The following is a 25,270-nucleotide window of genomic DNA, read 5'->3' as shown; positions in this document are numbered from 1 at the left end:
TGGACTTAATGAAAATCTAAAATAGCTACTCTTTGATGATGTATTTTGGATCAGCTCTTTGAGCATATTCTGTCCAAGAACCATCATACACTTGGATACCTTTTTCACCCAAACCAGATATTTCTAGTGCCGACTTGATGATACAAGCAGTGACACCAGTTCCACACATAACAATTATTGGTTTAGAATTGTCCACTTTCCTATTATTGAAAAACTCAATCAAGTCTTCCTTTGGCAAAAAAGTTTTGTCTCCAGGTTGCAAAACCTCCGTGGCTGGGCTGCTGATAACATGAGGGGCGTGTCCTGAAGTTAAGCCGGGCCTTGGCTCTGGATCAACACCCTTATATCTACCAGTAGATCTTGCATCGAGAATATGATATTTTGAAGAGTTGGCTGGATCAGAAACGATATCATAGATCTCTTCAAACGATACAACATCATTAAGGATTGTGCGCTCCATTTCGTAGTCTGATTCCGGATAGGTGCTTGGTTTATCTATTGGGGATGAATCGATATCATATTTTTCTTTCAAATAAGACTGGTAGTTATCCAATAAATATATGTTTTTATGTCTAAAGACTTCAAACATCCAAGCAGCTCTTGGGGCAGAAAAGTTACCGATTTGATCATAAACCACCAAATGGTCATTATTTCTTATCCCCAACTTGGAAACATGATATTTGAAGATATCCGAAGATGGCAACATGTGAGGGTAGCTAGATTTTTCATCCTTTATTTTATCAATATCGATAAATATGGAGTTAGGGATTCTTGATGCCTTGAAGGTGTCGAATCCGAGCTTCTTCTGGTTTGGCATATACCATGTTGCATCTACCGGAACAATTCTTGATTCCAGAGATGCAGTTTTCAACAAACTATTGAGCTTTGAAGGAGTAATAACTTTGATATTAGTTCTCAGCATAATTCACACTTAATAATAAAATATTAAAGTCAATGAATCGTTATTAACTGATTGTTATGATGATTCAGATGATTTCACTAATAATCCCTGGTGGGGGTCCTGATGAAGAGATGTCCCTGAAAGACACCCAGACACCAAAAGAAAATTCGATTTTTTTTTTTTTTTTTTTCTTGTTTGAATGTTCAGTAGTGTATTATCGTGATGTTTATTATTTTTGGCAAAGCGTTTTGATAAATGATCCAAGGACAATAGACTACAAAGACAGCAGAGTATTGAAGTGACGGAAATTTACAAAACATGTTTGGCAACTTCGGCAACTCCGGTAGCAGCAGCACGCCCAATTCTGGCCTGAGCCTTTTCAATAATACTACCAATAATAATAACAAAACCGGCAGTGGCATAGGGTTATTTGGAAACAAACCAACTGTTACAAAACCGTCCGGAGTAGGCTTCAATACGGGGGTAACACAGTCTTCTGGAATGTCTCTTTTTGGCAACAAACAAACAATTGGTGGTAATGATGCTTCCAAGCCTGCGTTTGGTATTGGAAATTGCAGTTACAACAATAATAACATGAAATCGGCAACTTTGGATGATTCACCTTTTGGAATTAATTTAACACCCTTAGAAAAAGTAAGTGAAATGCCAAAATCAATCACCGGAAAAGATGAAGGCATTACAAGTGCACCTGATGGTTCATTCACAAATATATCTTCGCCAAAGTCAAAGCTGAAAAAGAAGAATTCTTTTTCTGGCTCAAGCAGCAGAGCTTCGCCTCAAACTACTAAAATTTATCACAGTAACATCTTGAATGGTATTAGAAGCTCAAAGTTGAACCGCCATTACGTTAATGTTCCATTAGGAAACAACACGGCAGATATTTTGGACCATTCGATCCATGGATTATTTTCTCCAGCAAAGGACAATTTGATGTTGAATTTAACACCCAAAGGAAACATCCAGTTTTCTTCGACACTATCTGAACAGTATTCAAAGAAAACCTTTGATTTCAATACATATGACAGCAATTTTCAATTCAATTCAACTTTGGGGAAAGAATACCAGTTGAAGTTTTCGACAATCAACAATAAAAATAACTTGCCGCCAAAGATTTCACAGTATTCTAATCTCGCCAGACCAGCTCGCAATAATAGTGACATTAAGAAGTTGGTGATTGATCCTGATGTGTCTGCTGCGAAAAGAAGAAAATTGTTGAACGGGACAAAGAGCTTACACAAGGGCAAACAATATGATGTGAAGGTGTTGGATACTGATGAATCCAATGTTATGGTGAGCGGACCAACGAAAAAAAGATTCTTCAGCCTTGGTATTGAACGAATCAAATCAACATTTAGAGATAATTCTAACAGACCAATAAAAATGCCAAATAAGTCTTCATTGCATGAAAAAGAATTAGATGAAGAAGCTTTGCGCATGAAGGCATTAGAAGATTCTATTGATTTTTCCAAATCTCCAAAGGAATATTGGTGCTCTCCACCTGTCAGTAAATTGGCAGAATTATCATTATCAGATTTGTCCTCAGTTCCAAATTTTATTGTTGGCCGTAAACATTATGGTCAAATTTCTTTTAATTCAAATGTGGACTTGGTAGATTTTGCAACTGCCAATCCAAAATATTCTACTATATTGAACCTTTACAATAGTTTATTCACAGAAGCAAATATTATTTTTAAAGAAAACTTCACCGTTGAAGTTTATCCTGATCCATTGACAAAACCTCCTCAAGGGTCTGGTCTTAACGTTGATTCCATAATCACTCTCGAAAATGTGTATCCAAAGAAAAGAAATCCAGAAAAAGATGATTTTAGTTCTGAGGAAATCAATCTGTTTGTATTAAAGCTCAAAAGACAAAAAGAAACAGAGTTTATTAATTATATCGTTGGCAGTGGTAGCTGGTCATTCAAGATTCAACATTTCAGTATTTGGGGGTTGATTGATGATAGTGATGATGAAGAAGATAAAGGTAATAATGCGGATATGGATAAAAAATCAGAAGCGATTGACAATCAACCAGTTGTGGAGAAAGATCAGGTGGCCGAAAAAAATCAAGTTGAGTGCAAGCCGCAACCAAAACCTTCGGTGGCCAAGCAAAGTGTTCCTTCAGAACAAAAACCTCAATCTCCAAAGAAGTCAAAAATTCTTATTCCCCAGAAAAGAGTATTGCCAAGATCAGTCGAGAAGCCACCACCAGTGTCTGATGAAAGAGATAAGTTTGCATTAAAGAAACAAAGGGTTACTAGTGCTACCATCCCAGGTGGCTGGGATTTTGGAAGTTCTAATTATGCTGATGTGGATAATGAATTAGATCAGTTTCATGTTAGCGTTTCCATCCAAGATAACAAAGTCGAGATAGGCAAACCGGAACGGACTATTGAGGAAATGCCTGTTGTTGCTGATGATATCGACGAATTGGAAAATCAAGAAGAAATAGAGATGGAAGACGCTAATGTCATGGAAAATGTGGAAGAAGTGCAGCTTGTTCTTGCCAAAATGCCAGCTAATGATGACAATGTCGTTGAGAGATTTGGTGAAATTGATATAGAGGACTTGGAATATATGAAAAATTCACTTTTAGACTCAGAAATGCTAGATGAGGATTCCCTTGAGGAACGCGCATATGAGCCAGTGGATATCAGTGAAGATGATCTCAAAATTTTGGAAGTTAAACCTTCAAGAGTTATCAAGAAATTATCAGATAAGTGTGCAGATCTATCATGGAAGGATACATTTGAGCAATGCAATGAGGAGGATTCTGTTTTCAATCCAAAATATCAGGAATTGATTTTGAAGGAAGCTCCCAAATTGCCTTACGCATCATTCAATAGACATATTCCAAAATCTTTGGGGTTCAATGAATTGGATGACATGATGTTTAGCAAAATTAACTCAATGATTTTGAGTAACGAGCTTGCTATTGAGCAATTGAGATTACGTGGGAAAGTGTTTAGTAAATGGGATGCTAATAATGGTAAAATTTTTACTAATATTCAACAAAGTGAATCTTCCGCTAATGATATCAATGTTTTCAGTGCCGATAAGCAATACGGTAATAGTCCTCAAAATGACCAATTATTGGATTTGATTTTTAGCAATCATTTCAACATTGCAAAATTGGGCAAACGAAGTAATGGATACCCTAAGGTTCTTGCAAATGATGACCTCAAGTTTGAATTACTTCTTGATACTTTCAAAAGCTCCTTCGACAAAAATGCGAGAGATGAGATTGAACTTTGGGATTTAGCATCTATACTATTTGATGACTCAAGAATCTTAAAAAATGCTGAGTTCCGAGAAATAAATAAGATAACTGAAGATAAGGTCAAAGCGCATTTAATGAACAAAAGCAAGATCGAGATTTTGCAAACTTGGTTGAAGCCGATCACTAATACTAAGGTTAAGACAATGTTGAAAAACTCACATGGTTCAGACACTGAGGATCAAGCATTTGATAAGATATTTTTGTGTTTATGCGGCAATGACATTGGAAAAGCCAACGATTTTGCTCAGAGCTCTAAGAATTTTTACTTATCTGTGTTGCTTAGTTTATTGGGATCCAATGATTCTCAGGTCAAACACGGTGCAAAAAAACAGCTCAGTTATTGGATTTCCAACTCTTCTACCAATTTTATCTCTAAATCATTATTGAAGATTTACAAATTATTGACAGGAGATTTTCTATTGAATAATGATAATATTAATGTCACAGAAGGTTTGAGTTGGCAAATGGTTTATCTGTTGGTAATTTCTTTTGGTGACACGAACAAACCATTACCTGAGCTCACGAGGTGCTTCTTCGATAATTATGTGGACCGCCAGAATGTTCCATACGACTTTGAGTTGGGAATTTTAAAAGTATTCAGTTTGTTAGGTAGTGCTCAAGAAATCGTGAACTATTCTGACTTTGAGAAGGCAATCCTTGGCTTACAATGCGCAAATAGTTTGGACGTCAGAATTCAATGGTACATGTATGAATTTTTGAAAAGCTCAGGAATTTCTGATAAAATCAATATTGCAAATTGGAAAGAAAAGGGCGATAAATTGACCCTCTCTTTTGCCGAGCAGCTACTTAGCACGGGAAAATGGAATTATGCTTTATTTGTTTATTTTCATTTGAATAACGATGAAATTGCCGTTAAACTCATTGATGAGCTTGTGTGCCATAATATTGAGAAATTCTTCAATTTCAAGAGCAATTCCAAGACTTCGAAGATTGAGTCTGAAAAGCTAAACTTCATGATTGCTACTTACCAATTGCCAAAGAAACTTCTTGCTTCTGCTATTGCGTTGAAGTACCACTACCTTGGTGACTATTTCAATGAGGCCTATGCGTTATTAGAGGCCGAGAGCTGGACTGAAGCGCATGACATCATTCTCAATAAGGTTGCTCCAAGATCGGTGATTGGTGATGGCGATCTTTTGGGTAATCTCTTCACTCTCATCAACCGCTTCCCGAAGACAATTGAAAAGACGTATGACTTGGAAGACTGGGCAAGAGGCTTGGGGGTTTATAAAAACTATTTGCTATTAAAGTTTAATGAAGGCGATGAAGACTATGTGGATTCTTTGGTGAACAACTTGATGGTCCATTTACCATTGATGAACATTGCCAACCCTGAAACCAAAATTGCCTTGAACTTGATTTCGAAATTCGTTATTAAAAAGAGTTATGACATTTCGAGGAAAAAAACCGAAATCAAGAAGTTGACAGACTTGCCATTATGCGAATCAGAAAGAATGTACTTCACTGAAGGTTGTGGAATTTCTAAAGCATTCTCAGTCAACTGAGTATATCTTTGATGATAGTGATTCTTTGTAATTCTCCTTCCATTTTAATTTTTTATTTTTATTTGTTGCGGCTCTTGTATTTTGTATAATTTTCCATTTTACAGCTGGTTATTTATTTTATATGTGTCAACTGTAGTGATTTATTTATTGACCCATTTTTTTTTTCAATTATAGATCATTCTTTATTTTCCTTGTTGCGTTGGATCGTTATTAAGTGATACAGGCGGCCAATATGTGTTTTCGCACATATATACCATTCATAAGGTACTAATAAGACGAAAAAGAAAATTCTGAATTAAAACTTCCATGAGTTGACAACTACAAATCAGATTGATTCCAGTGTTTTGCAACTTAATGAATTTAGTGGGAAACTACACTAGTGGAGACGAATCATCATCATCATCAGTGGAAGAGGACACAAAAGAACTAACCCAGCAGAACTACCAGGAAGTTGAACCAACCAGGAAGAAGAGACCTGCGGAGTACCAAATCACAAACCAATCTCATACCAAGAGAAATATCCCATTGCCCCCACCTCCAGAACTCGTATTTGACAAATATTGGAAAGACCCCGCGTTAGCATCTTTGAAAAGCTTCATTGAACCAAACCAGGAGCCAAAAAATATGGGAGTAGACAACCTATTATTCAGATCTTCATTATCATGCTATTTTTCAGTAGCCATTCCTGTTAGCACGTCCCAACTTCAGGGGTTGAACAGAATTACACAGGAGATTAATAAGTTATTGGTGAAACGTAATTTCAGGCTCGACAAAGAACGGTTCTACAAAAACGTCTATAGGATGAGGACTAATGAGCCCCAGAAAGGCATCCCGAACCACTCGTGGTACTACAATATTCGAAAACCAGCGAACGTCAAAGCTTACGACCCCTGGCTCGAGACCGATGAAGGAGACGCCAACAAGTTTTTTAAAAATGAGGCAGAATATGAGAAGTTGGCACAAGAATATAATGACAAATTGCTCGAAGTGAACAAGACGCGGTTTCTTGAGTTGAAAGAAAAAGTTGATGAGACCGCCCCATCGGATAATAATAACACATCAATTTTGGCGGATTATAACTTTATGCTATTCAGACCAAATTACATCAACAGATTCGGGGTACCGGTTGCATTGCACATGTCATATAGTTTAGCAACACCGCTTCCTGAAGAGAAAAGAGAAGCGGTGAACGAGGCGGCGTTGGAGCTTCGTAAACTCGTCAATATGGTGAACAAGTACCGAAAATCAGACAACTATGAGGTGGCCAAAGAGGTGCTTCCCAAAAAGATCGGGAGGCTCATTGATCTGGAGCTCAAAGTGCAGTTCAAACCAAAACTCTACCTTCTTCCAAATAGTAACTTCAGCCGACTTTTCCTTGCGTACAAACCTACTTTCAAAGAACTTGAAAACTGCGTGTTCTTCTCCGATTTAATCAGAGCGGTACCGTTTTTCAAGGAAGCCGTTAGTATCACCGAACCATCCTCATTGCACGTCTCCATTTGTGAATTCGAGCTCCCATTCCCTTCAAGAACTCACCACAAGTATAATATGTTGATTGCCGATCAAATTAATGATGCTGTTAACGAGTATAATGGGTTGATAAGAAAGCGTGATGCACCTCTGTATCACATGAAGACGGTTTTTTCAAAATTGAACTTGAGAATTCACAATGATCAAGTTAGTTTCAAGATCCTGGGTAAGAAGTCCGAAGCAATGACAGGTGATTCTAAAACTGAATCTGGAAAGGCCAGAAACGTGAAGAAGGAAGCTACACACATTAATAGTGAAGATAAAGTTTCCTCAGATCCAGGAAAAGTGAAGAAGCAACCTATAGATGTCAGTAATCAAAAGAAAGTCTCCTTAGACCCTGCGAAAACGACGGAAAAGCCTACAGACGTCAAAAATCAAGATAAAACTTCCTCAGAACCTGAAAAATAGATCTATTTCGATATTTTTTCTCTATTGTGAAGCTACCGGATTTCAAATCGCCTAATTATAATATATATATATATTGGATTTAGTGGATTTTCAGTACGCATCGTACATACATAGTGATTCATAGAGTTACAATCCTACTACATTGTACCATATTATGCTTTGTTCATAAATAAAATTTCATTGGAAATTCTTGTAGGATAATAATTCATTCAAAATCAATATCAACTTTGTAATTAAACAATAGTGACTACACTAATGGTAATTAAACTAACAGTAACGAATGATCTTTTTTTTTTTTTTCTTGTATTCAGCTAACATTTTATTTCTGTTATTGCGTTGTATACTCAAAAATCATGATTACCGCACTATTGTTATGAAACCCAAATTTTGGCCTAAAGAGATATAGAGAACACATTTCGACCGCTAATACTGATAGCAAACAACATATAGAGAAGGAAAATCTTCAATATCAATGACTATGTCTTAGCAACGGCTGACTGACCTGCGCCACTCTTTGGTATTTCACCGCGTTTTTCAATACCATTCCTTCGCTAAGTTCACTAACATAAGTTCTGTAAATCTCTTGCCATGGAGTTTGCGAGGCAGGGCACTTATAAGGCAGCATGGCATTACAACGTTTGGAAATCTCTTCTTCACTGATCAAAATATCACAACTTCTTTTGTTCAAATCCACGCGAATGATATCACCGTCTTTCAAAATAGCCAAATTGCCACCAGTGGCTGCTTCAGGTGAAGCATTAAGGATCGATGGACTACCTGCAGTACCGCTTTGACGGCCATCGCCAATACATGGTAATTCACTAATACCTTGTTTAAACAACTTGGTTGGTGGTGCCATGTTAACAACCTCAGCAGCCCCTGGATATCCAGTAGGACCGACTCCACGGATCACAAGAATAGCATCGGGAGTGACTTCCTTAGTTTCAATGGTTGCGTGATAATCCTCTGGGCCATCAAACACAAAGCAAGGGCCTTGGAAAGCATTTGGATCTTCTGGGTTCAGTAAATAGCGCTCTTGAAATTCTTCACTGATTACAGAGGTCTTCATGATTGCAGAATCAAATAGAGAACCTTTAAGATGTAAGAAACCTGAGTTTTTCTTCATAGGATTATCAAATGACTTGATAACACGACGATCCCAAGAGTTTTTACCTTTGCAAATTTCCCTCCAGGTTTTACCAGTGACAGTCATGGCGTCGGGATGTGGCAATTTGCCATTATCTAGAAGTTCCGCCATCACCGCTGGAAGGCCACCAGCACGGAAGTATTCTTCGCAAAGGAACTCACCTGCTGGTTGAATATTGACAAGAAGTGGTAACTGATAACCCACTCTTTCCCAATCATCATTATCAAGTTGTACGCCGATATGCTTGGCAATAGCATTGAGATGAATCGGAGCATTAGTACTGCCACCAATGGCAGAGTTAGCAGCAATCGCGTTCTCAAAGGCTTCTTTGGTAAGAATATCACTTGGTTTAATGTCTTTCTTTGTCAAGTCAACAATTCTCAAACCGGTCTGGTAAGCACATTGCCCACGTTCTCGATAGGCAGCAGGAATAGCACTACCAAAACCCATGCCAAGGGCCTCAGCCAAAGCGTTCATGGTAGAAGCAGTGCCCATGGTGTTACAATGGCCTACCGAAGGAGCTGAAGAGGAAACTATATCTAAGAACTCATCGTAAGATATTTCACCAGCAGCATAACGCTTACGTGATTCCCATACAATGGTCCCCGAGCCAGTGAGACGCTCATAATAATAGCCATTGAGCATTGGTCCAACATTCATAGCAATGGTTGGGATGTTTACGGTACAAGCAGCCATCAACATGGCTGGGGTTGTCTTATCACACCCAGTCAAAAGAACCACTCCATCGATGGGATAACCAAACAAGGCTTCGACCAAAGACAAGTATGACAAGTTTCTGTCGAGAGCGGCGTTTGGGCGCTTACCAGTTTCTTGAATTGGGTGACAAGGGAACTCCAAAGGGGTGCCCCCGGCGGCAATGATTCCATCGCGGACTCTTTTAGCAAGCTCCAAATGGTGCCTGTTGCAAGGCGACAAATCTGAACCGCTTTGGGCTATACCAATGATTGGTTTGGTAGGGTCGGTAATCTCTGGAAGCGAGAGTCCCCAATTCAAATAGCGTTCAATGTGAAGGGCGGTTGAGTCTGGATGGTCAGGATCATCGAACCAATCACGCGATCTGAACCTGATGGTTCCCGGAGCTTGCTTTGATTTCTTGTTGTTGAGTTCTGCTTCTAATTTCTGGATCCGTTCTTTTGCCTGTTGGATTTGTACGGTTGCTTGCTCAAGGGATTGTGGGTCAGAGAAATCGATTTCACTTTCTGGATCACTTGGCTTTCCCAAAAAGAGGTCTGGTGGGTCTCCATTGGCTCCACAAGTACAATTTTCGCAAGGCATTTTTGTAAGATGCTGTCAGAATTCTCTGCAAGAAAAAAAAAAAAAAAAGAGATATTGCGGGGGGGCAGCAGTAGGTCCCTATATTTATGTATATATATAAATTTTAAAACATTAAGAAATCAGTCGATAACCAAAAAAATAAAAATAAAAACAGCATGACAAACAGCTGAAATAGCCTCTTTAGTACGCATAGGGTTGACCTATTTGGCCGGAGATCTCGCTACGCCATGGATGGCCAAAGAAATACAGTCACAGTCACAGTCTCCCCACATTTCTTCTTCCCCCTGAAGGTGGGGCACATCACACCTGACATGCTGATACTGGCATTAACATACATATGCAAACACAAAATAAATTAAAAGAGCCCCCTAAAACTATTGCAAGGCTTTCTACGGGACTAAAGCTATGTGTCGCGACAGAACTGTATTACCAGTCAGGCCATCTTGAAGTGATCCTTCAGGAACACTAGCAGAAGGGTTGTTGGAGGAGTTAGCAGACACTACGCTAAGATAGTTGTCGTTTGGGCTCCAAGTTGTTTTATTGTTGTTCTCTGTATTCTACCTTCTAACTATATGCTTTCAGAAGATAACTCTATCCTTAAGTAGATCAGCTTTTTCATAGGCTAGACTATATCATCTACTACTACGTAGGCTATTTTATAGGCTATTGTTGTCCAGTAGGTACACCGGACGCCATTCGTCAATGTTCAATTAAATACCACCAGAGCGGTATGTCCTGACACTATGAAAATTATAAATGATACTAAGAAGAATGAAAAAAAAAAAAAAAAGAAGAGGAAGACAACTACATACACAGTAGGCCTTCAATAGATATCAACCCTTTGCAACAAAAATGGCAATAACTTCACAATAATTCAGAAAATTGATTCCAGTGCAGCTTTCTGATATATTTGAGAGTGAAGACCATAAATGTTGCTGTAGAGGTGTCATATGTGATGTACTGTTTCACGTTTCACCCGGCACATCCCTTCAACATACCTGCATAAGTATCAAGCAGCAGAAATTCAATAATGTTGTTTACTCAACAGAAAGTAGTGATGGTTCGCTAAAATAAGATAGCTTATTTCATGTTAACCTATAAGTCTGCGCATGTTATGTGATATCTAACAATCTATCTTATCACTTATCTTATCCTTGCTTATTCTAAATATTATATGGTATCTGACGACTAGGCAGACTATGGAGATGGTAAGGGTAAGTCAGGAACCGAGCCCAAGTCAGTCGCCAATTGGGATTAATCTAATAAATGAGCGCATTGGAAAGTAGAGTTTACAATAGAAATATAATTTTGCAACAATATTAACAATATGACATTTGCGATTGAGGCGCTAAATCAATATTTCGATGCCTTTACAAGAACATCAATTCAATTCCAGTTCATGAAGTAGCAGGCTTTTTTTGTTCTACCCCCAGCAGTGTAAAACAGGTCACCACTCTGGAGTCAGATAGTGTTTGTTCAACTATGAGGTTTCTCATATCTCGTAGCACATGCCTTTTGCATCGTTCGGATACTGATTAATCAACTAAAACTTTGAAGGCTCTCATAGGTATCTACATTTCTTGGTCAATAATTTAGATAGCGGTTCATAAATTAGAGTTTTACTTATAAGTAATATAATTCCTATAGAAATCATATTAAAAATTCATTCTGCGAACAAGCCCCATAAAGCAATATGTCTCTCGCTCTTAATAATTCTTGTATATAACCTCCCTTCATTGGAGTTTTTTCAGTGATGGCACGTTTCAATCCACTACCATGGTTCTTCGTATCAATTACATCAGGAGTTGCGATGCTAGTGACAGATGTATTATCGATAGCCGTTACCCTCCTTGGAATATCGCCAGTGACACATACCAATGCTAAGGTGCAGATTGAGGTAACATGTTGAAAGGCTCGATTATTGTGAAAATTGACAACCTTAAAGTTTTACTATGAAATTTAAAGCCTGCAAGACTTGGGGTATTAATTTGTATTTTCCGTCTTCCTGTAGTACAGGCCTCTCAACAGGGCTCAACAGTCATGGGCTCATAAACTAAATACTTTTGTAGCTTTTGTCCTCTCTTCTGCCTTTTTGATATTCTGAGCATTGGTGTTTTGAGCCTAGAGGATAATGCTCTTCATGGAACTGATTTACCTTTTAACTGCCAGATATTTAGTAGAATATTGTTGCGATTGGAGGTATTTTACTATTGTGAGATACATGCACAACCAAAACTTCTAGTATGCACTGCTTTTGATACTTTCACTTTATATAGTTGTGCCCAAAAGGTTAAGCAACTACCAATTAAAGCTTCTTGACTGACTGGGCAGTTGATTTTGCATTTGATACACATTTCTTGAATCTGTCTCTCTCTTCTGCTATCATAATCACCTTGAGTGAAAACCTTATGATTGAGACAGAACTGTTACATTGGCATTATTTATAATATAAGAAACATCATTGCTCCTCTAACAACCTTTATTGTCGTTAGAAGTCACTACTTCATTCATTCTATTTTAGAAAAGAAGGAAGCGAAGTCATTGAATAGAAAAGATGAAAGATCAGAATGATACAACTTAATGGCCGCTGCTTTCTGCTTCCCCCTAAGAAATGGATGCATACCAGCAAATAAAAATTTTCATTGGTGCTTCCCGCAGTCAGATTATTACTATCGGAAAAAAAGAAACAATTTCTTTGGTTGCCAAGGTGTGAAAATTTTTTACAAGCAACTGTATGATAATGTTAATATAAAAATGCAGTAAGACCATGTATACATGTTTGACCAAGATTGAAAGAAATGGTTCGTAGTAATATTTCACGTTCTCATAAGCTAGTGTATAAAAAACAGCAGAAAAATAAATAAAATAACAATCATCAACTGAAGGAAAATAAAAATGAAGTGGTAACCATGCTAATAATAATATATGAAAAAAAAAAAAGATTGATTCAAATGAATCATCAAGCAAACAAGTATTTGAAAATTGAACAGAAAAAAATATCATGAAAAGAAAAAAATGTAGTCATAAAAATGAAAAATGTCAACGAGTTGGGAAAATTGGGTAGTTAAAGAAGTGAACAAATAAATAAATAAAAAAAAAAAAGGAAATCCATGAAAGTTTATAATAATATAATTGAATATGCAAAATGAAAAGAGTATGTAATGATACCTTCCCCCTTTATAATTATGTTCTATAGTTTTATTTTCTTGCATCTGATTCATCCTTAGCAAAAGAAGTTTTGCACCTTAACAAGGAAATTGGAATTTTTGACATATTCTTTTTGCTCAAACTCTTCTTGTTCCATCAAGTCAGTATCAAAGATTTTTCTATCAGATTGCAAATCAATTTCAGAAGCAGGAATCCAGAGTCTCCAGTTTTTACTGTAAAGCTTGTGGCCGACATAGAAGACCATCAACACAACAGCACCCAAATAATTCTGGAAGAAATTCAAAGCATTTGGTTTATCACTACCCAATGGGAATAATGCAATGTAGAATTGCGCGATAATAATCAACACGTTAAGGACACTGGCATAAATAGAACCCCATTCACCAAAAGTGGCAGTATAACCCAATTCTTTGGTAGAAATACCTTGCACACGCATGGCTCTTCTAAATCTAATATGAGAAAGACAAATGCTAGTAAATGTGAAGATTGTAGATAAACCAGAAATAGACAAGAGCCAGGTGAAAACATCTTCTTGTTTATCTGAAGAGGCAACAAAGGCAATACAACCAAAAAGAGAAGCGGTAATTAAGCCAATCAATGGACGACCAGCCTTGTCGATGTAATTGAACATCTTTGGAGCAAACCCTTGAATGGCCAACGATTGTAAAGTTCTGGAAGAAGAGTACACTGCAGAGTTGGCAACAGAAAGCACAGAAAGAAGAATGACACTATTAATAATGTGAGGAATAACCTTAACCCCATGGGAGGCAGCGGCAATGACAAAGGGAGAAGCCTGGGTAGCAGAAGAACCAGAGGAGCCAAGCAATTTAGGAGAGTTGTATGGCACAAGCATAGTGATCATGGTCAAACTAACCATGAAGATAAAGATGATTCTGTAACAGACAACCTTGATTGCTTGAGGAATGACTTTCTTTGGGTTAGATTGGTCAGCGGCAGTTAAGGCAACAAATTCGGTACCACCAAAGGCAAAAGCAGCAGCGACAAACACAGAACAAAGACCTTTGAAACCATGGTGGAAAGCCCCGGGATTAGACCAGTACTTGGCCCCAATGTATTCGTTGTCACCACCTCTGCCAGTATCAATACAAAGAGCAAAGATGAAGAACCCAGCAAGAGTGATCAATTTGGTACTGTTGAAAAAGAATTCCGCTTCACCATAACCTTTGGCACCGAAGAAGTTGATAAACACCACAAGAAAGTAAAATGGGGCAACAAAAATATCAGAGTTAACTTCGGTCCAGTATTTCAAGGTCATACAGGCAGTGACTAATTCCAAAGCAAACACAGTCAACCATTGAATACCATAATTCCAAGCAATAGCAAACCCAAGAGATTCATCAATAAACTTTCTAGGGTAGGCGTTGAAGGCCCCAGGAATGTCACCGTAAGCCACGGCCAATTCACCAGCAGCATCGATGACGAAATACATCATAGAAGAAACAATAGCGTAACCAATCAACAAAGAGCCTGGACCAGCACCCGCCAAGGATTTACCGGTACCAACCCAAAGACCAGTACCCACCCCGGTGGATAGGGCAATCATTACGATATGTCTGGTGGATAATTGCTTCTTTGGACCTTTTTCTTGTGGACCTTGCTGTCTTCTGAAACTGTCTTTAAAACTTTCCCAGTGTCCAAGCTTTTCGGATTGTTGAGACTGTTGGGTATGAAAGGTTGCTCCCTTTAATTCAGGGATATCGCTATTCGAGGAAAAAGAGTTATTTGACTGAACTTTTTCACTCATTTTGTGTTACACAGTTATTGATAATGATATGAAACGATCTGATGATTATGATCTGTCAATAGTAGTGTTTCTGAGTATCAGATATCTGATAAGATGATAAGGTTTTTGAAAAAAAGCAAAAAGAAAGAAAAATTCCTGAGGAGACTAATGAAGGACAACCATGGGTATTTATATTTGTTTGTAGAGACAAAGTGCCGGAAAATGTTCACTGCAAGCAAGGAAAAGAAAGGAAAAGAAGAAAAGAAAGGAAAATGTATGTCCAGGCATACCACTGCTGGTATCATGATGAAGGTGCGTGATGAGCCTGAAAAACCTTATTTTTTCCGACAAGAAGAAATTTTTCCTGGAAAGAAAGCTAAGTGCAAAATAAATAATGAAATATGAGAGGATAGAGGACAATTCAACGGTCACGATAAAAGATAGAGCTATTCTATTTGCTTGTTGAGCTATCCGTTATTTCTGTTGGCCCCGCCTTTCCTGCCAGAAAAAATGCCACCAGGGTGATGATGGGTGGTGAGGCGATGCAGGTGGGGGCGAGGGGGTGTACACCAGCACTCTGGGACGGTGCCGCGCAAAAATTTTTAAGAGCAAAAATGACGAAACCTTGACCAGTGAAAAGTTGTCTTGTGATGATTTCATTGGGCAGCAGGGGAAATAAGGTAAAGGAAGACACGGCACCCGCACATGTGCAACGCATTGTTTTTTTGTCACTATATGAGTCGCCGAAATTATTAATGACAATTGGGAGTCATGGGGGAGGATATCCCATATTATTATTGAGTGGGAAAATATTATCATTGCGCGGGAAATTAAAAATTCCGAAGGAAAAAATCTCATAGGGTTTATTTTTTCTTTTTCTTTTCCTACCTTTTCTTCTTTCTTTTTCTTTCTTTTTTTTCCTCGCTCTTTACTTTTGTCGAGTTATTCGTGAATTGATCTCAAGACAACAACTGTTTATGCGATTTACAGATAATGCTCCATTAATCGATAAGAAATTATCAGACGGCAATATGGAAGCATCACATATGCAAGTTTCCAGAAGCAAAATTTTATTTTCTGCAGTGCGAAAACTTTCAATGCACAGCACTTTGCTCTGCTCTGGTTGGTTTGTGCGATATCTGGTTGTCCAAAACAACAGGATTAATCATCAAGGAATCCCATTCGTATATAATTTTCCATACAACAAGTACATACACACATCATGGTACGAAGCCAGCCAGGATACTGTTGACATTAGGCAGTGTCCAGTGGTCATCCTTGTAACTCTCAGCATAACAGCATAAAAAGTGCTGTGAATAGCTACGAAAAAAAAAAAAACAAGCAAAAAAAAAAGTAAATCAATAAACGAATAAATGAAGAGGTACCAAAAATATATGATTAATGATGACAATGTTACTAAGCGGACAATTTGATGACTCTATCACTGAGTTACAAAATTTAAATCACTCAATTTAAACTATAGTAACTTGCGTAATCTAGGATGTTACATTTACATCTATCCTGCTCGATATTTTGACAGTACCCGATGGTTACCGTTATCGAGGGGGAGGTTGTAACTGAAATCCCCCATGTCCCAGCACTCAATATTGTGAGATTATGTAGAGTCTCTTATCGCCTGTGTATGGTATATAATAAACTATATGTTGTTTGCACCAGGGTCATTGGCGGTACAAAGAATTGGGGAATATACAAGTTTTTCTGTCTACCATTCGTTTGCTAGAGCACCCCGAAATCATCACCCCGAAGGATAATTCTTTTAAAGATGAAAACATAAAATGATACGAGAGCGGCAAATAATAAAGAGTAAAACAAACCATGATCATCAAGCCATATAGTCCAGTGGTCTGTTAGTGCTTCTACCCTCGTGTTTCCTCCAATTTAGTCGATCAGCATTATAACCACGTGACTATTGGCGACTCCTCCTATTCTTCTCTTTTCTTTTTTTTTTTTTTTTCTATATCTTATCTGATAAAGAGATTTTCTTATCTTTTTGAATTCTTATTCCCCTCTGACAACCAGAAGAATAAAGGCATCGACCATCAATGACAAAATCCAACTCTCCTTCCTTGCTTCCCACCCTGGAAAACTCCCCATTACTCGATCAACACAGCAGTAATGGAAAAAAGAAACCCTCTTTCAAGAGATATGTGTTTATTTTGATATTGTTCAGTTGTGCGTATATTCATGATATTCTACTCATTTCCCTTGTTAATGTTTAAAAGATTTCGAAGAGTTATCTGAATGAAATCAAATGATTCTTATGTCTTGTGCTTGTCTTTTTTCTATTTCCTCAAGTTAAGCATTCCTTGTGTATCCTACATCGATACTAACTCGTCTAGTGATCTTTGGCACAACTCATACTTTATTCCTGCCAAAACAAAAACCAAAGAAAACTAATATAATTTTCTTTGTCACTGATGGTATGGGTCCTGCGTCCTTATCCTTAACCAGATCTTTCCGCCAATTCAAATATGATCTTCCGATCAACGACACGTTGGTTCTCGATAAGCATCTCATCGGCTCATCTCGTACTATGTCTCTGAACTCTCTTGTCACAGATTCTGCTGCGGGGGCTACTGCTTTCTCATGTGCCGCCAAGTCATATAATGGAGCCATTGGTGTGTTTCCAGATAAGAAACCATGTGGCACTGTCCTTGAAGCATTAAAGCTTCAAGGATTCATGACCGGTTTAGTGGTCACCACCAGTATCACCGACGCCACCCCAGCAGCTTTCTCGGCACATACCGATTATCGTTCCCAACAAGACTTGATTGCCGAACACCAATTGGGTCAGTATTCTTTGGGAAGAATGGTTGATGTGATGATTGGTGGTGGGAGATGCCACTATTATGGATGCCGTGATGACAATAGAAACTTGCTTCAAGAGGCCGTCGATGATGGCTGGACTTATGTTGGTAACCGTACCGAGTTCGATAAATTAAATATGGGTAAAATCAACGAGGGTGAAGAGATTCCTTTACCATTACTTGCATTGATGGCCGACAGAGACATTCCATTTGAATTGGACCGTGACGATTCTGTACATCCATCCCTCGCCGAGCTGTCCATCACTGCTTTGAACTTGCTTCATTCTAACCCAGCTAATGAAAAAGGGTTGTTTATCCTCATTGAAGGCTCAAGAATTGACCATGGTGGCCATTTCAATGACCCAGCCGCGCAAGTCAACGAAGTTTTGGCATTTGATGAAGCGTTCCAGGCGGTCAAGGACTGGGCCGACTCGGTTTCCGATGAAGCTGATACCATCATGATTAGTACCAGTGATCATGAGACCGGTGGGCTTTCCGTTGCTAGGCAAATACATCATTCATATCCTGATTACCTATGGCTTCCTGAAGTCCTCAACAACGTCACCCATACTGCTGAATACGTGAATAGAAAAATCAAGAGTGATTTAAGAGAGAGTATTTTGCAAGGTGACGATTTGAAGAAATACTTGGTTGATGAAATCAGTGAGAACTTCGGGATCTCCGACCTCAGCACCAGAGAAATTGATGGGTTATTGAAAGTCACGTCTCCAAAGACCAAGGAGGATTTCAAAGCTTCCGGTGATGCGCCATTACCAATGACCTCTTTAATGGACCATCTTGTGAATCTCATCAACGTTCGTGCTCAGATTGGTTGGTCTACACATGGTCATTCTGCTGTCGATGTGAATATTTACGGTCATGGATCATCACCAGAAGTGCATAACAAGATTTTGGGATCGTTATCAGGCAACCATGAAAATACCGAAATTGGTGGATTCATGGCCGATATCATTGATGGAGTCGATCTTGACGAAGTCACAGAATTAATAAAAGACACTAAACACGCCCCAGATTTGAAGCAGATGGAAATTTTCTTGGGGGAAGAAATAGTTGAAACAAATGATGAAACTTTGCTAAAAAAGATAGAACAAAAAGTTTGGGAAAATTATGTTAGATGATTTATATTTTTGTTGCTTTTAAATTCTATGTTTGGGGCATTGCAGATGATAAATACTATAATTTATAGATAAAACTTACATGACTGATATAAAAAATTTATATAACTTTATGATATATGTCCATATCCTCATTCGTGAAAACTCACTTCGAATATATCAATATAAAATATTCATAATTTACTATCATCTCCCAACCTAAGTGATCACATAAATTATTTTTACCCGGGAGGGTAACGGCTATCGACAATACATCTGTGTAACAAAGAGACGATTATGGCCAATGTTTCATTCTCACAGGATTACAGAGCACTTCCTAAGACTTTTCCCGGGATGAAGATTGTTTCTGTTGCCTTTTTAGTTGCCAAAGCTTTCTATGCCCAATGACATTTACCATCATCCCCTAATGATGTCATATTGAGATGGGAAACCACCACAGCTATGATTTGATATGATCCCAGCCAGTATTTGACTGAACTTATTGACTCCCACATTCTTGAAGAGCTTATACCTGTTTGCTCATCTGCAGAAAACAAAATCTTGTCGCTATTCCAATAACCATGGTTGTTTGATATGTCTATTGGTCTCTGTTTGTTTGTGATTAATGTGCTGTGTGAGGTTTTTCTTTTTCTTTTCTTTTTGTTTACAACTGTAGGCCCCTCATCATACAGCTATATAAGCACCTGCTTGTCTGTGTGGTTCGTTACACAAAATCAAATAACGATCCAGATATGTATCTAAAAAGAGGATCAGAAAAGAAACCCTGAAATTTTGGGAGCTTTTGCATGTGCATTACTCAAAAAAATTACATCCAACATCCAACATCCACACCAAAAGTGCCATGTTCATATATTGAACTTTCACATTTATTAAACTTTTACATCTATTGGAACCATTTGTCATTGGTAGGCTACTTCTACCTAAACTTGACTCAAATATTTGTTTTCTTTCCTGTGGTTCACACTCAAACCCAAGACAATATGAGCTTCGCTTTGGTGTGATTACACAAAGGCCATGGACAATAATAAACTAACATAAAAGTCTACACTAATGGCACAATCATTCTTCGGAACCATGAAATCAACAGCCTTGAGTTTTTTTAAGGGAGTGGATTCTACAAGTAAACCAGATAATACTTCAGATAAACCAGATAAACCAGATAATGATTCAGATAAAGCCGATATTGCTCGCATCGCATTTCAAGAACCAACTTGTCAACCCAAAATAAGCTCATCCTCGCCATTTGAATTATTACCAGCTTTGCTTCTTGGGTCTTCTTCACTCGAGCCATATCCATTGACGGTTGATTTGCCTACATTCACCGGTCCACAGGCACTTGAAAAGCCAAATCTTGCGCCAGCAATTGAGGACCCTCTTTCTGAACCTTTTTGTCCTTTAGCATTTTCGTCAAACCTTTGCATAGATGAGACCACACTAGAGGATTCAGTACCGCTCAAGTCTGCCTTGACTCAACTTGCTAACCCAAACCTCGAAGAAGAAGTTTCCAGACTCCGTACTCACACGGAGCAATATTGCCGCAGGCTCATCAGAGAATCTCAAGCTGATAGTCTGCAACTCAACATGACTACGGTCATAGCTTGGGAACAAGAACACAAATTTGCTGCTACCCATAGGGATAGTAGAGTGAAATGGAAAGGGGATGAAGTATCCAATTTGGATGTGGGTGAAAAAAATGAAGATTTTATGAGAAAAGTGAGCCAGGAAAGAGCCCACGAAAAGAAAGTTATTAATTTTTTCAAACAATATAATAAAAAGAAGTTGACAGAGGAGAAACTAGAAAAAGAAAAAATGATTGCCGAGACCAGAAAGAGAATGAACAAAATTGAGAGCTTTGAAATTGAAACGCAAGCTCCAGAATTGACATCCAAGAATTCGTTAGAAGGAGAAATAGGGAAGGTGTTTTTAGGAGACAATAGGCACTTTATGCCGCTAAGCGATAAGTTATCAAGAAAAATAGGCAAAGTTCTCAGCAAAAGTGAGGCAGCCAATGGTTTAGAAGAAGTGATATCATCTAATATGTTGCGAAAGGATATCCCATTGGGAGATAAAAAAATATGTGGGAATTCCGGCCAAGCAGAAATTATCCCATCTAATATTAGCCAATCAATGAAAGATGCCTTCCAGAGACCTGCCAAATCTGAAAACGTTGAAAGGTTTTTGAAGTTCTCAGAAAATTTATGGAGAGCCACACGCATAAACTACACTGTAAATGACTACAGTGAGGTTGCCAAGGCAAACATTCTTTTGATGGTTGCGAAATACAATTTGACCTTTGGCAAAAATAGTGAGCTTGAGTTGGTTTCCAAAAACCAAATTTCCAATTTGGGGGAATCCAATATCGTTAGTAGTGATGGCCATATTGACAGTACTAAAATCACTTCTGACAGTAACAGCATTCAATCATCAAATGTTGCAGACTGTTTTAGTAAGGAGACTTTCAAAGGGGTTAATAGTAGCCATTCTGTCACTAGAATCACAACTCCTGATGTAATTGATACGATGAACCATGGTAGTGCATTGAAATGTGCCATCACTGAAAAAACTCCAATGAAGGGAAGTTATATACAAGAATCATCAAGAGCGAGAGAGATATTGCTTTATGGGGCTTGTTCGCAGAATGAATTTTTAATATGATTTCTATAGGAATTATATTACTTATAAGTAAAACTCTAATTTATGAACCGCTATCTAAATTATTGACCAAAAAATGTAGATACCTATGAGAGCCTTCAAAGTTTTAGTTAATAAACCAGGCAGAAAGTGTAAACTATTGGCTCTACAGAGGCTGAATTCCACAGCTATGTAACAACCAGCTAGGTTTTGAGGGATTACAAGGCCCACATAAGAAAGGTGTTCGAGATAAAAAAATAGGAATTTGAGAAGAGCAAAAAGATATCGAAACATATAGTGAGAAAGCATGGGATGGAAAATTCGGATCCGGTATAAGGAATTGGATTTCATTTAAAAAACAATGAAACTAACAATCCGGTGGAAATCATAGCCAAAACACCCGATTTCAAAAGGGCGACAGCACCATTGGCTTCTAGGACACCGACTGAGGAAGCAGTGGAATTAGAGGAGTATGTTTCAAATAGAGCAGTAGATGAAGTCATATCTGAAGATTCTAAAGTTAGGGTTGGCGATCCTGATCTATCGGTTTTAGTGCTTCCAGTTTCAGAAGCTGAGGTAATAGATTCAGATCCAGAGACTGAATTCTTCAAAGCGGTTAATGGACAGTAAGTAGTGTATGAAGTGATAGTTTTGTAGACAAAGCTAGTGACAACTGGGTAACAAGTCTTGGTACCACAGGAGGTTATGGTGTGAAAAACAGTAGCGTCAATTTCCGTAACTACAACGGAGGTAACCATTGAAGCACCAGAGTTAGCAGAACCAGAAATAGAACCACTATCACTAGCAGTAGTGGCGGTAGAGTCACTGAGAAGAGGAAGAGTAGAATTTTTCGATGCTGTAGTATAGGTTAACGAGGAGGAAGTAATTGAAGAAGAGGTAGAAGACACCGTGATATTTGATCTTGGAATTGCAACAGAGGAAGCGTTGTTGTTGCTGGTATTAGCTCCCAAGAGTGTATCTGAGACCGACATGGTACCATTGGATAAAGTAGTGGAACTAAGAATAGCGGTATTAGTATTAGTATTAATGAAAGAACTTGTGGTAGCAATGGAAGTTGAAGAAGTATCAGAAGTGTTAGAAATAGTAGAAGAAATATTGCTGGAGATGGAAATGCTAGAAGTAGTAGAAGTAGTAGAGGTAATAGAAGTATTAAAAGTAGTGGAAGTAGTGGAAATAGTGACAGAAGTGGTGGAACCGGTTATGGTAGATGTGGTGGAGGTGGTGGAAGTGATGGGAGTAGTAGAGGTGGTGGAAGTAATAGGAGCAGGGAGACCATAACAGAGAGAATCATCCACAGGAGGAGCATACAAAACTGAGTCAATGATATTATTATTACCTGCGTCGAAGAATCCAAATTGAAATGAAGAAGCATACGGATTGGAGTTCTTGAACTGTAGAGTAATTGGATAATATCCAGAATCTAACCCAAACACTTCCCAAGTCCCCGCAATGTGAGAGTTGGAATAAAATGGTTGTCCAAGCCCAGGGGAGCTAGCCGTAATTGCTTTGTGAGTCAAATCACCACAAGCGAAAGCAGCTTCGGCACCAATCCACCCCGCAAGCCCAGTTTGTGAAAAAATATGAATGGTATAATATTCGAATGACTGGAGGTAAATATAACTTTTTAAAATAAAGACTTCATTGGGTTGTAAATTGATAGTTTCACCCCAAGAGGAATAACCAAAAGCAGAAGCAGAAGTTGCGTGATATATTGTAGGCTCGCCACTGCCAGAGAATATGGTGACATTAGCACCAGGGCTAAGACAGGAGGGATTGCCAAAAGTGCATCCTGTGGTAGCTAAAACAGGTGAAAGAGGCAATAGAGCGAAAGTGATAAGAGAGAAAAGCATTGCAGTAATAAGCCTCTTATATTCCAATAATGAAATATTTCAATTGAGTTTCTAGAACAATGTCCCAACCAAAAATGCCAAGGATATTGCCAGATATTAATAATGGTATGTTCTCCAATATTTCTCCATGTTGTTCAGTGATGCTAAAATTCTTTTTGAGAGGAATAAGATTGGATGCATCGTAAAGTGTCTAATTTAGAAAATTTTTAGAACCATCTGAACCATTCTTATTACGCTTTCCAGAAGAAACTCTAAATTGTTACTACGAAGGGAAACGCTTTATTATGTGCCATATGATGTGTATTATCCCTCACTGGGTTATTTAATAGAAACATATTAAAAAACAAAAATTTATAATGTATTCTCGCATGGCTCTCTTTCTCCAAAAGGTTCATTCTAGATCACCTTTTAGCTAATTTATACTGTGGAACATTCTAAAGGAACCTTTTTTTTTTTTTGTTTGAGGCCCAAACAGTCATTGCAGCAGCCCCTAAGCAGGAAATCTCCACGCGGCGCGCAAGCACGCCGTTATATGAAAACTGCACATTTGAATTCTCTTTTGGGACGCCAACATAAAGATTTCCTATAGACCACAACTTGCAATCTTCAGTCTCAAAGAATCACAGACACAACTATGTTAGAATTCTACAGGTCTGCAAAGTACTTCAATATATATAAAGACGAAACAAACGCACTCACGTATAATAACAAACATTTTAGATAATAAAGTTAAATATCAGGACAGTAGTAAGGACAAACAGCACGTCACCTAGCAACCTTAAACCAATAATGGCTATAAATATAATCTTGATAGCAACAACTATAATATTTATTAGTAGAGATCTAATGATATGGTTCCTAGTATAAGACCTGCAGACCCCTTGATTGTAAGATCTCGAACTTACAACAGCAGAGCGCACTTTACTTGAACAGCAATTGAAACCATGGAAAGATTTTCAGATTCATCATGTTTATTCAACTCATTTAGTAAATTGTTCCAGTTTGTATTAGAATTTATAAGCTTGTTACCTCATGCACTATTACCAAAACATAACCTAAAGCTCTTGGAAAGATCATCAGCTGTGATATAATTGAAAGTTTATGTTAGCATGATCAGATCAATATCAGAGAAAGCAAGTACCGTTTGATGATCATATGATAATCAATGAGATTTATTTTGCTTTTTAGCACTCATCTTTGGGAATTTGTCCTGACTTTTTACCCTTTTTCTGATAGTTGGGCTCTGGATACTTGACAAAAAAATTTGAGCAAAAGCTAGATAATCAAGGCTTATGTCTTTATATATAATATATTTTATATATTGAAGCTCTATCCATGGTAACTTAATATATAAATATAAAAAAAAGGGTTTGCTATTCCCTTTTTATCATCAATTATTTTTATTTCCTACATTTTGAAAAGTTAAAGTCCGGTATGAGTGCCTATCGCTATGACCATGTTGAGAGGTCTGTACTATGGACAAATTGACAATTTTAATTTTAGATCATTATGCAATAACTTTGCGGTATATTTACTTCTTCAATCAACATTTTATTTTATTCATACAACTACGAACGTATGAATTCTAAAATAACATCTCACATATATTAAATGAGAACCAAGTTATATTACACATTCCCATACATATTAATGTAAACCAAAAAACAAAGCAGAACATAGAGTGATCTCTGCGGGGGCTTGACTGAAATTTTCCTTGTTAGATTTTTAATAGTTTCATTTTCCACAGTCCGTTGCAATATTTTGGCCGATTATATTCACTTAT

General features: G+C 37.9%; 7 protein-coding genes across 7 annotated transcripts; 4 read left to right on the top strand and 3 right to left on the bottom strand. All coding sequences in view use genetic code 12, as the record gives it.

Annotated features, from left to right (window-relative positions):
• Positions 1-25: 25 nt before the first annotated feature.
• Positions 26-922, bottom strand: TUM1 (thiosulfate sulfurtransferase; the record flags this gene model as incomplete). The annotated part of the gene is made up of 1 exon (XM_064999042.1): positions 26-922. The coding sequence occupies one exon, from the start codon at positions 920-922 to the stop codon at positions 26-28; it is 897 nt and encodes a 298-aa protein (XP_064855114.1).
• A 297-nt stretch (positions 923-1,219) lies between these two features.
• DASC09_054420 (nucleocytoplasmic transporter NUP145) lies at positions 1,220-5,728 on the top strand (the record flags this gene model as incomplete). Its single annotated transcript, XM_064999041.1, has 1 exon — positions 1,220-5,728. The coding sequence occupies one exon, from the start codon at positions 1,220-1,222 to the stop codon at positions 5,726-5,728; it is 4,509 nt and encodes a 1,502-aa protein (XP_064855113.1).
• Positions 5,729-6,082: 354 nt separating this feature from the next.
• On the top strand, positions 6,083-7,666 carry DASC09_054410 (uncharacterized protein; the record flags this gene model as incomplete). The annotated part of the gene is made up of 1 exon (XM_064999040.1): positions 6,083-7,666. The coding sequence occupies one exon, from the start codon at positions 6,083-6,085 to the stop codon at positions 7,664-7,666; it is 1,584 nt and encodes a 527-aa protein (XP_064855112.1).
• Positions 7,667-8,135: 469 nt separating this feature from the next.
• DASC09_054400 (IlvD/Edd family dehydratase) lies at positions 8,136-10,109 on the bottom strand (the record flags this gene model as incomplete). The annotated part of the gene is made up of 1 exon (XM_064999039.1): positions 8,136-10,109. One exon carries the CDS (start codon positions 10,107-10,109, stop codon positions 8,136-8,138), a length of 1,974 nt encoding a protein of 657 aa, XP_064855111.1.
• Positions 10,110-17,084: 6,975 nt separating this feature from the next.
• PHO8 (alkaline phosphatase PHO8) lies at positions 17,085-18,988 on the top strand (the record flags this gene model as incomplete). Its single annotated transcript, XM_064999038.1, has 2 exons — positions 17,085-17,214; positions 17,382-18,988. 2 exons carry the CDS (start codon positions 17,085-17,087, stop codon positions 18,986-18,988), a joined length of 1,737 nt encoding a protein of 578 aa, XP_064855110.1.
• Positions 18,989-20,035: 1,047 nt separating this feature from the next.
• On the top strand, positions 20,036-21,640 carry DASC09_054380 (uncharacterized protein; the record flags this gene model as incomplete). Its single annotated transcript, XM_064999037.1, has 1 exon — positions 20,036-21,640. The coding sequence occupies one exon, from the start codon at positions 20,036-20,038 to the stop codon at positions 21,638-21,640; it is 1,605 nt and encodes a 534-aa protein (XP_064855109.1).
• Positions 21,641-21,963: 323 nt separating this feature from the next.
• Positions 21,964-23,487, bottom strand: DASC09_054370 (uncharacterized protein; the record flags this gene model as incomplete). The annotated part of the gene is made up of 1 exon (XM_064999036.1): positions 21,964-23,487. The coding sequence occupies one exon, from the start codon at positions 23,485-23,487 to the stop codon at positions 21,964-21,966; it is 1,524 nt and encodes a 507-aa protein (XP_064855108.1).
• Positions 23,488-25,270: the final 1,783 nt, after the last annotated feature.

Source organism: Saccharomycopsis crataegensis, assembly GCF_037102585.1.
Source record: "Saccharomycopsis crataegensis DNA, jcf7180000000087, whole genome shotgun sequence".
In the NCBI taxonomy this organism is placed as follows: domain Eukaryota; kingdom Fungi; phylum Ascomycota; class Saccharomycetes; order Ascoideales; family Saccharomycopsidaceae; genus Saccharomycopsis; species Saccharomycopsis crataegensis.
This window is presented reverse-complemented; position numbering and strand designations above follow the sequence as displayed.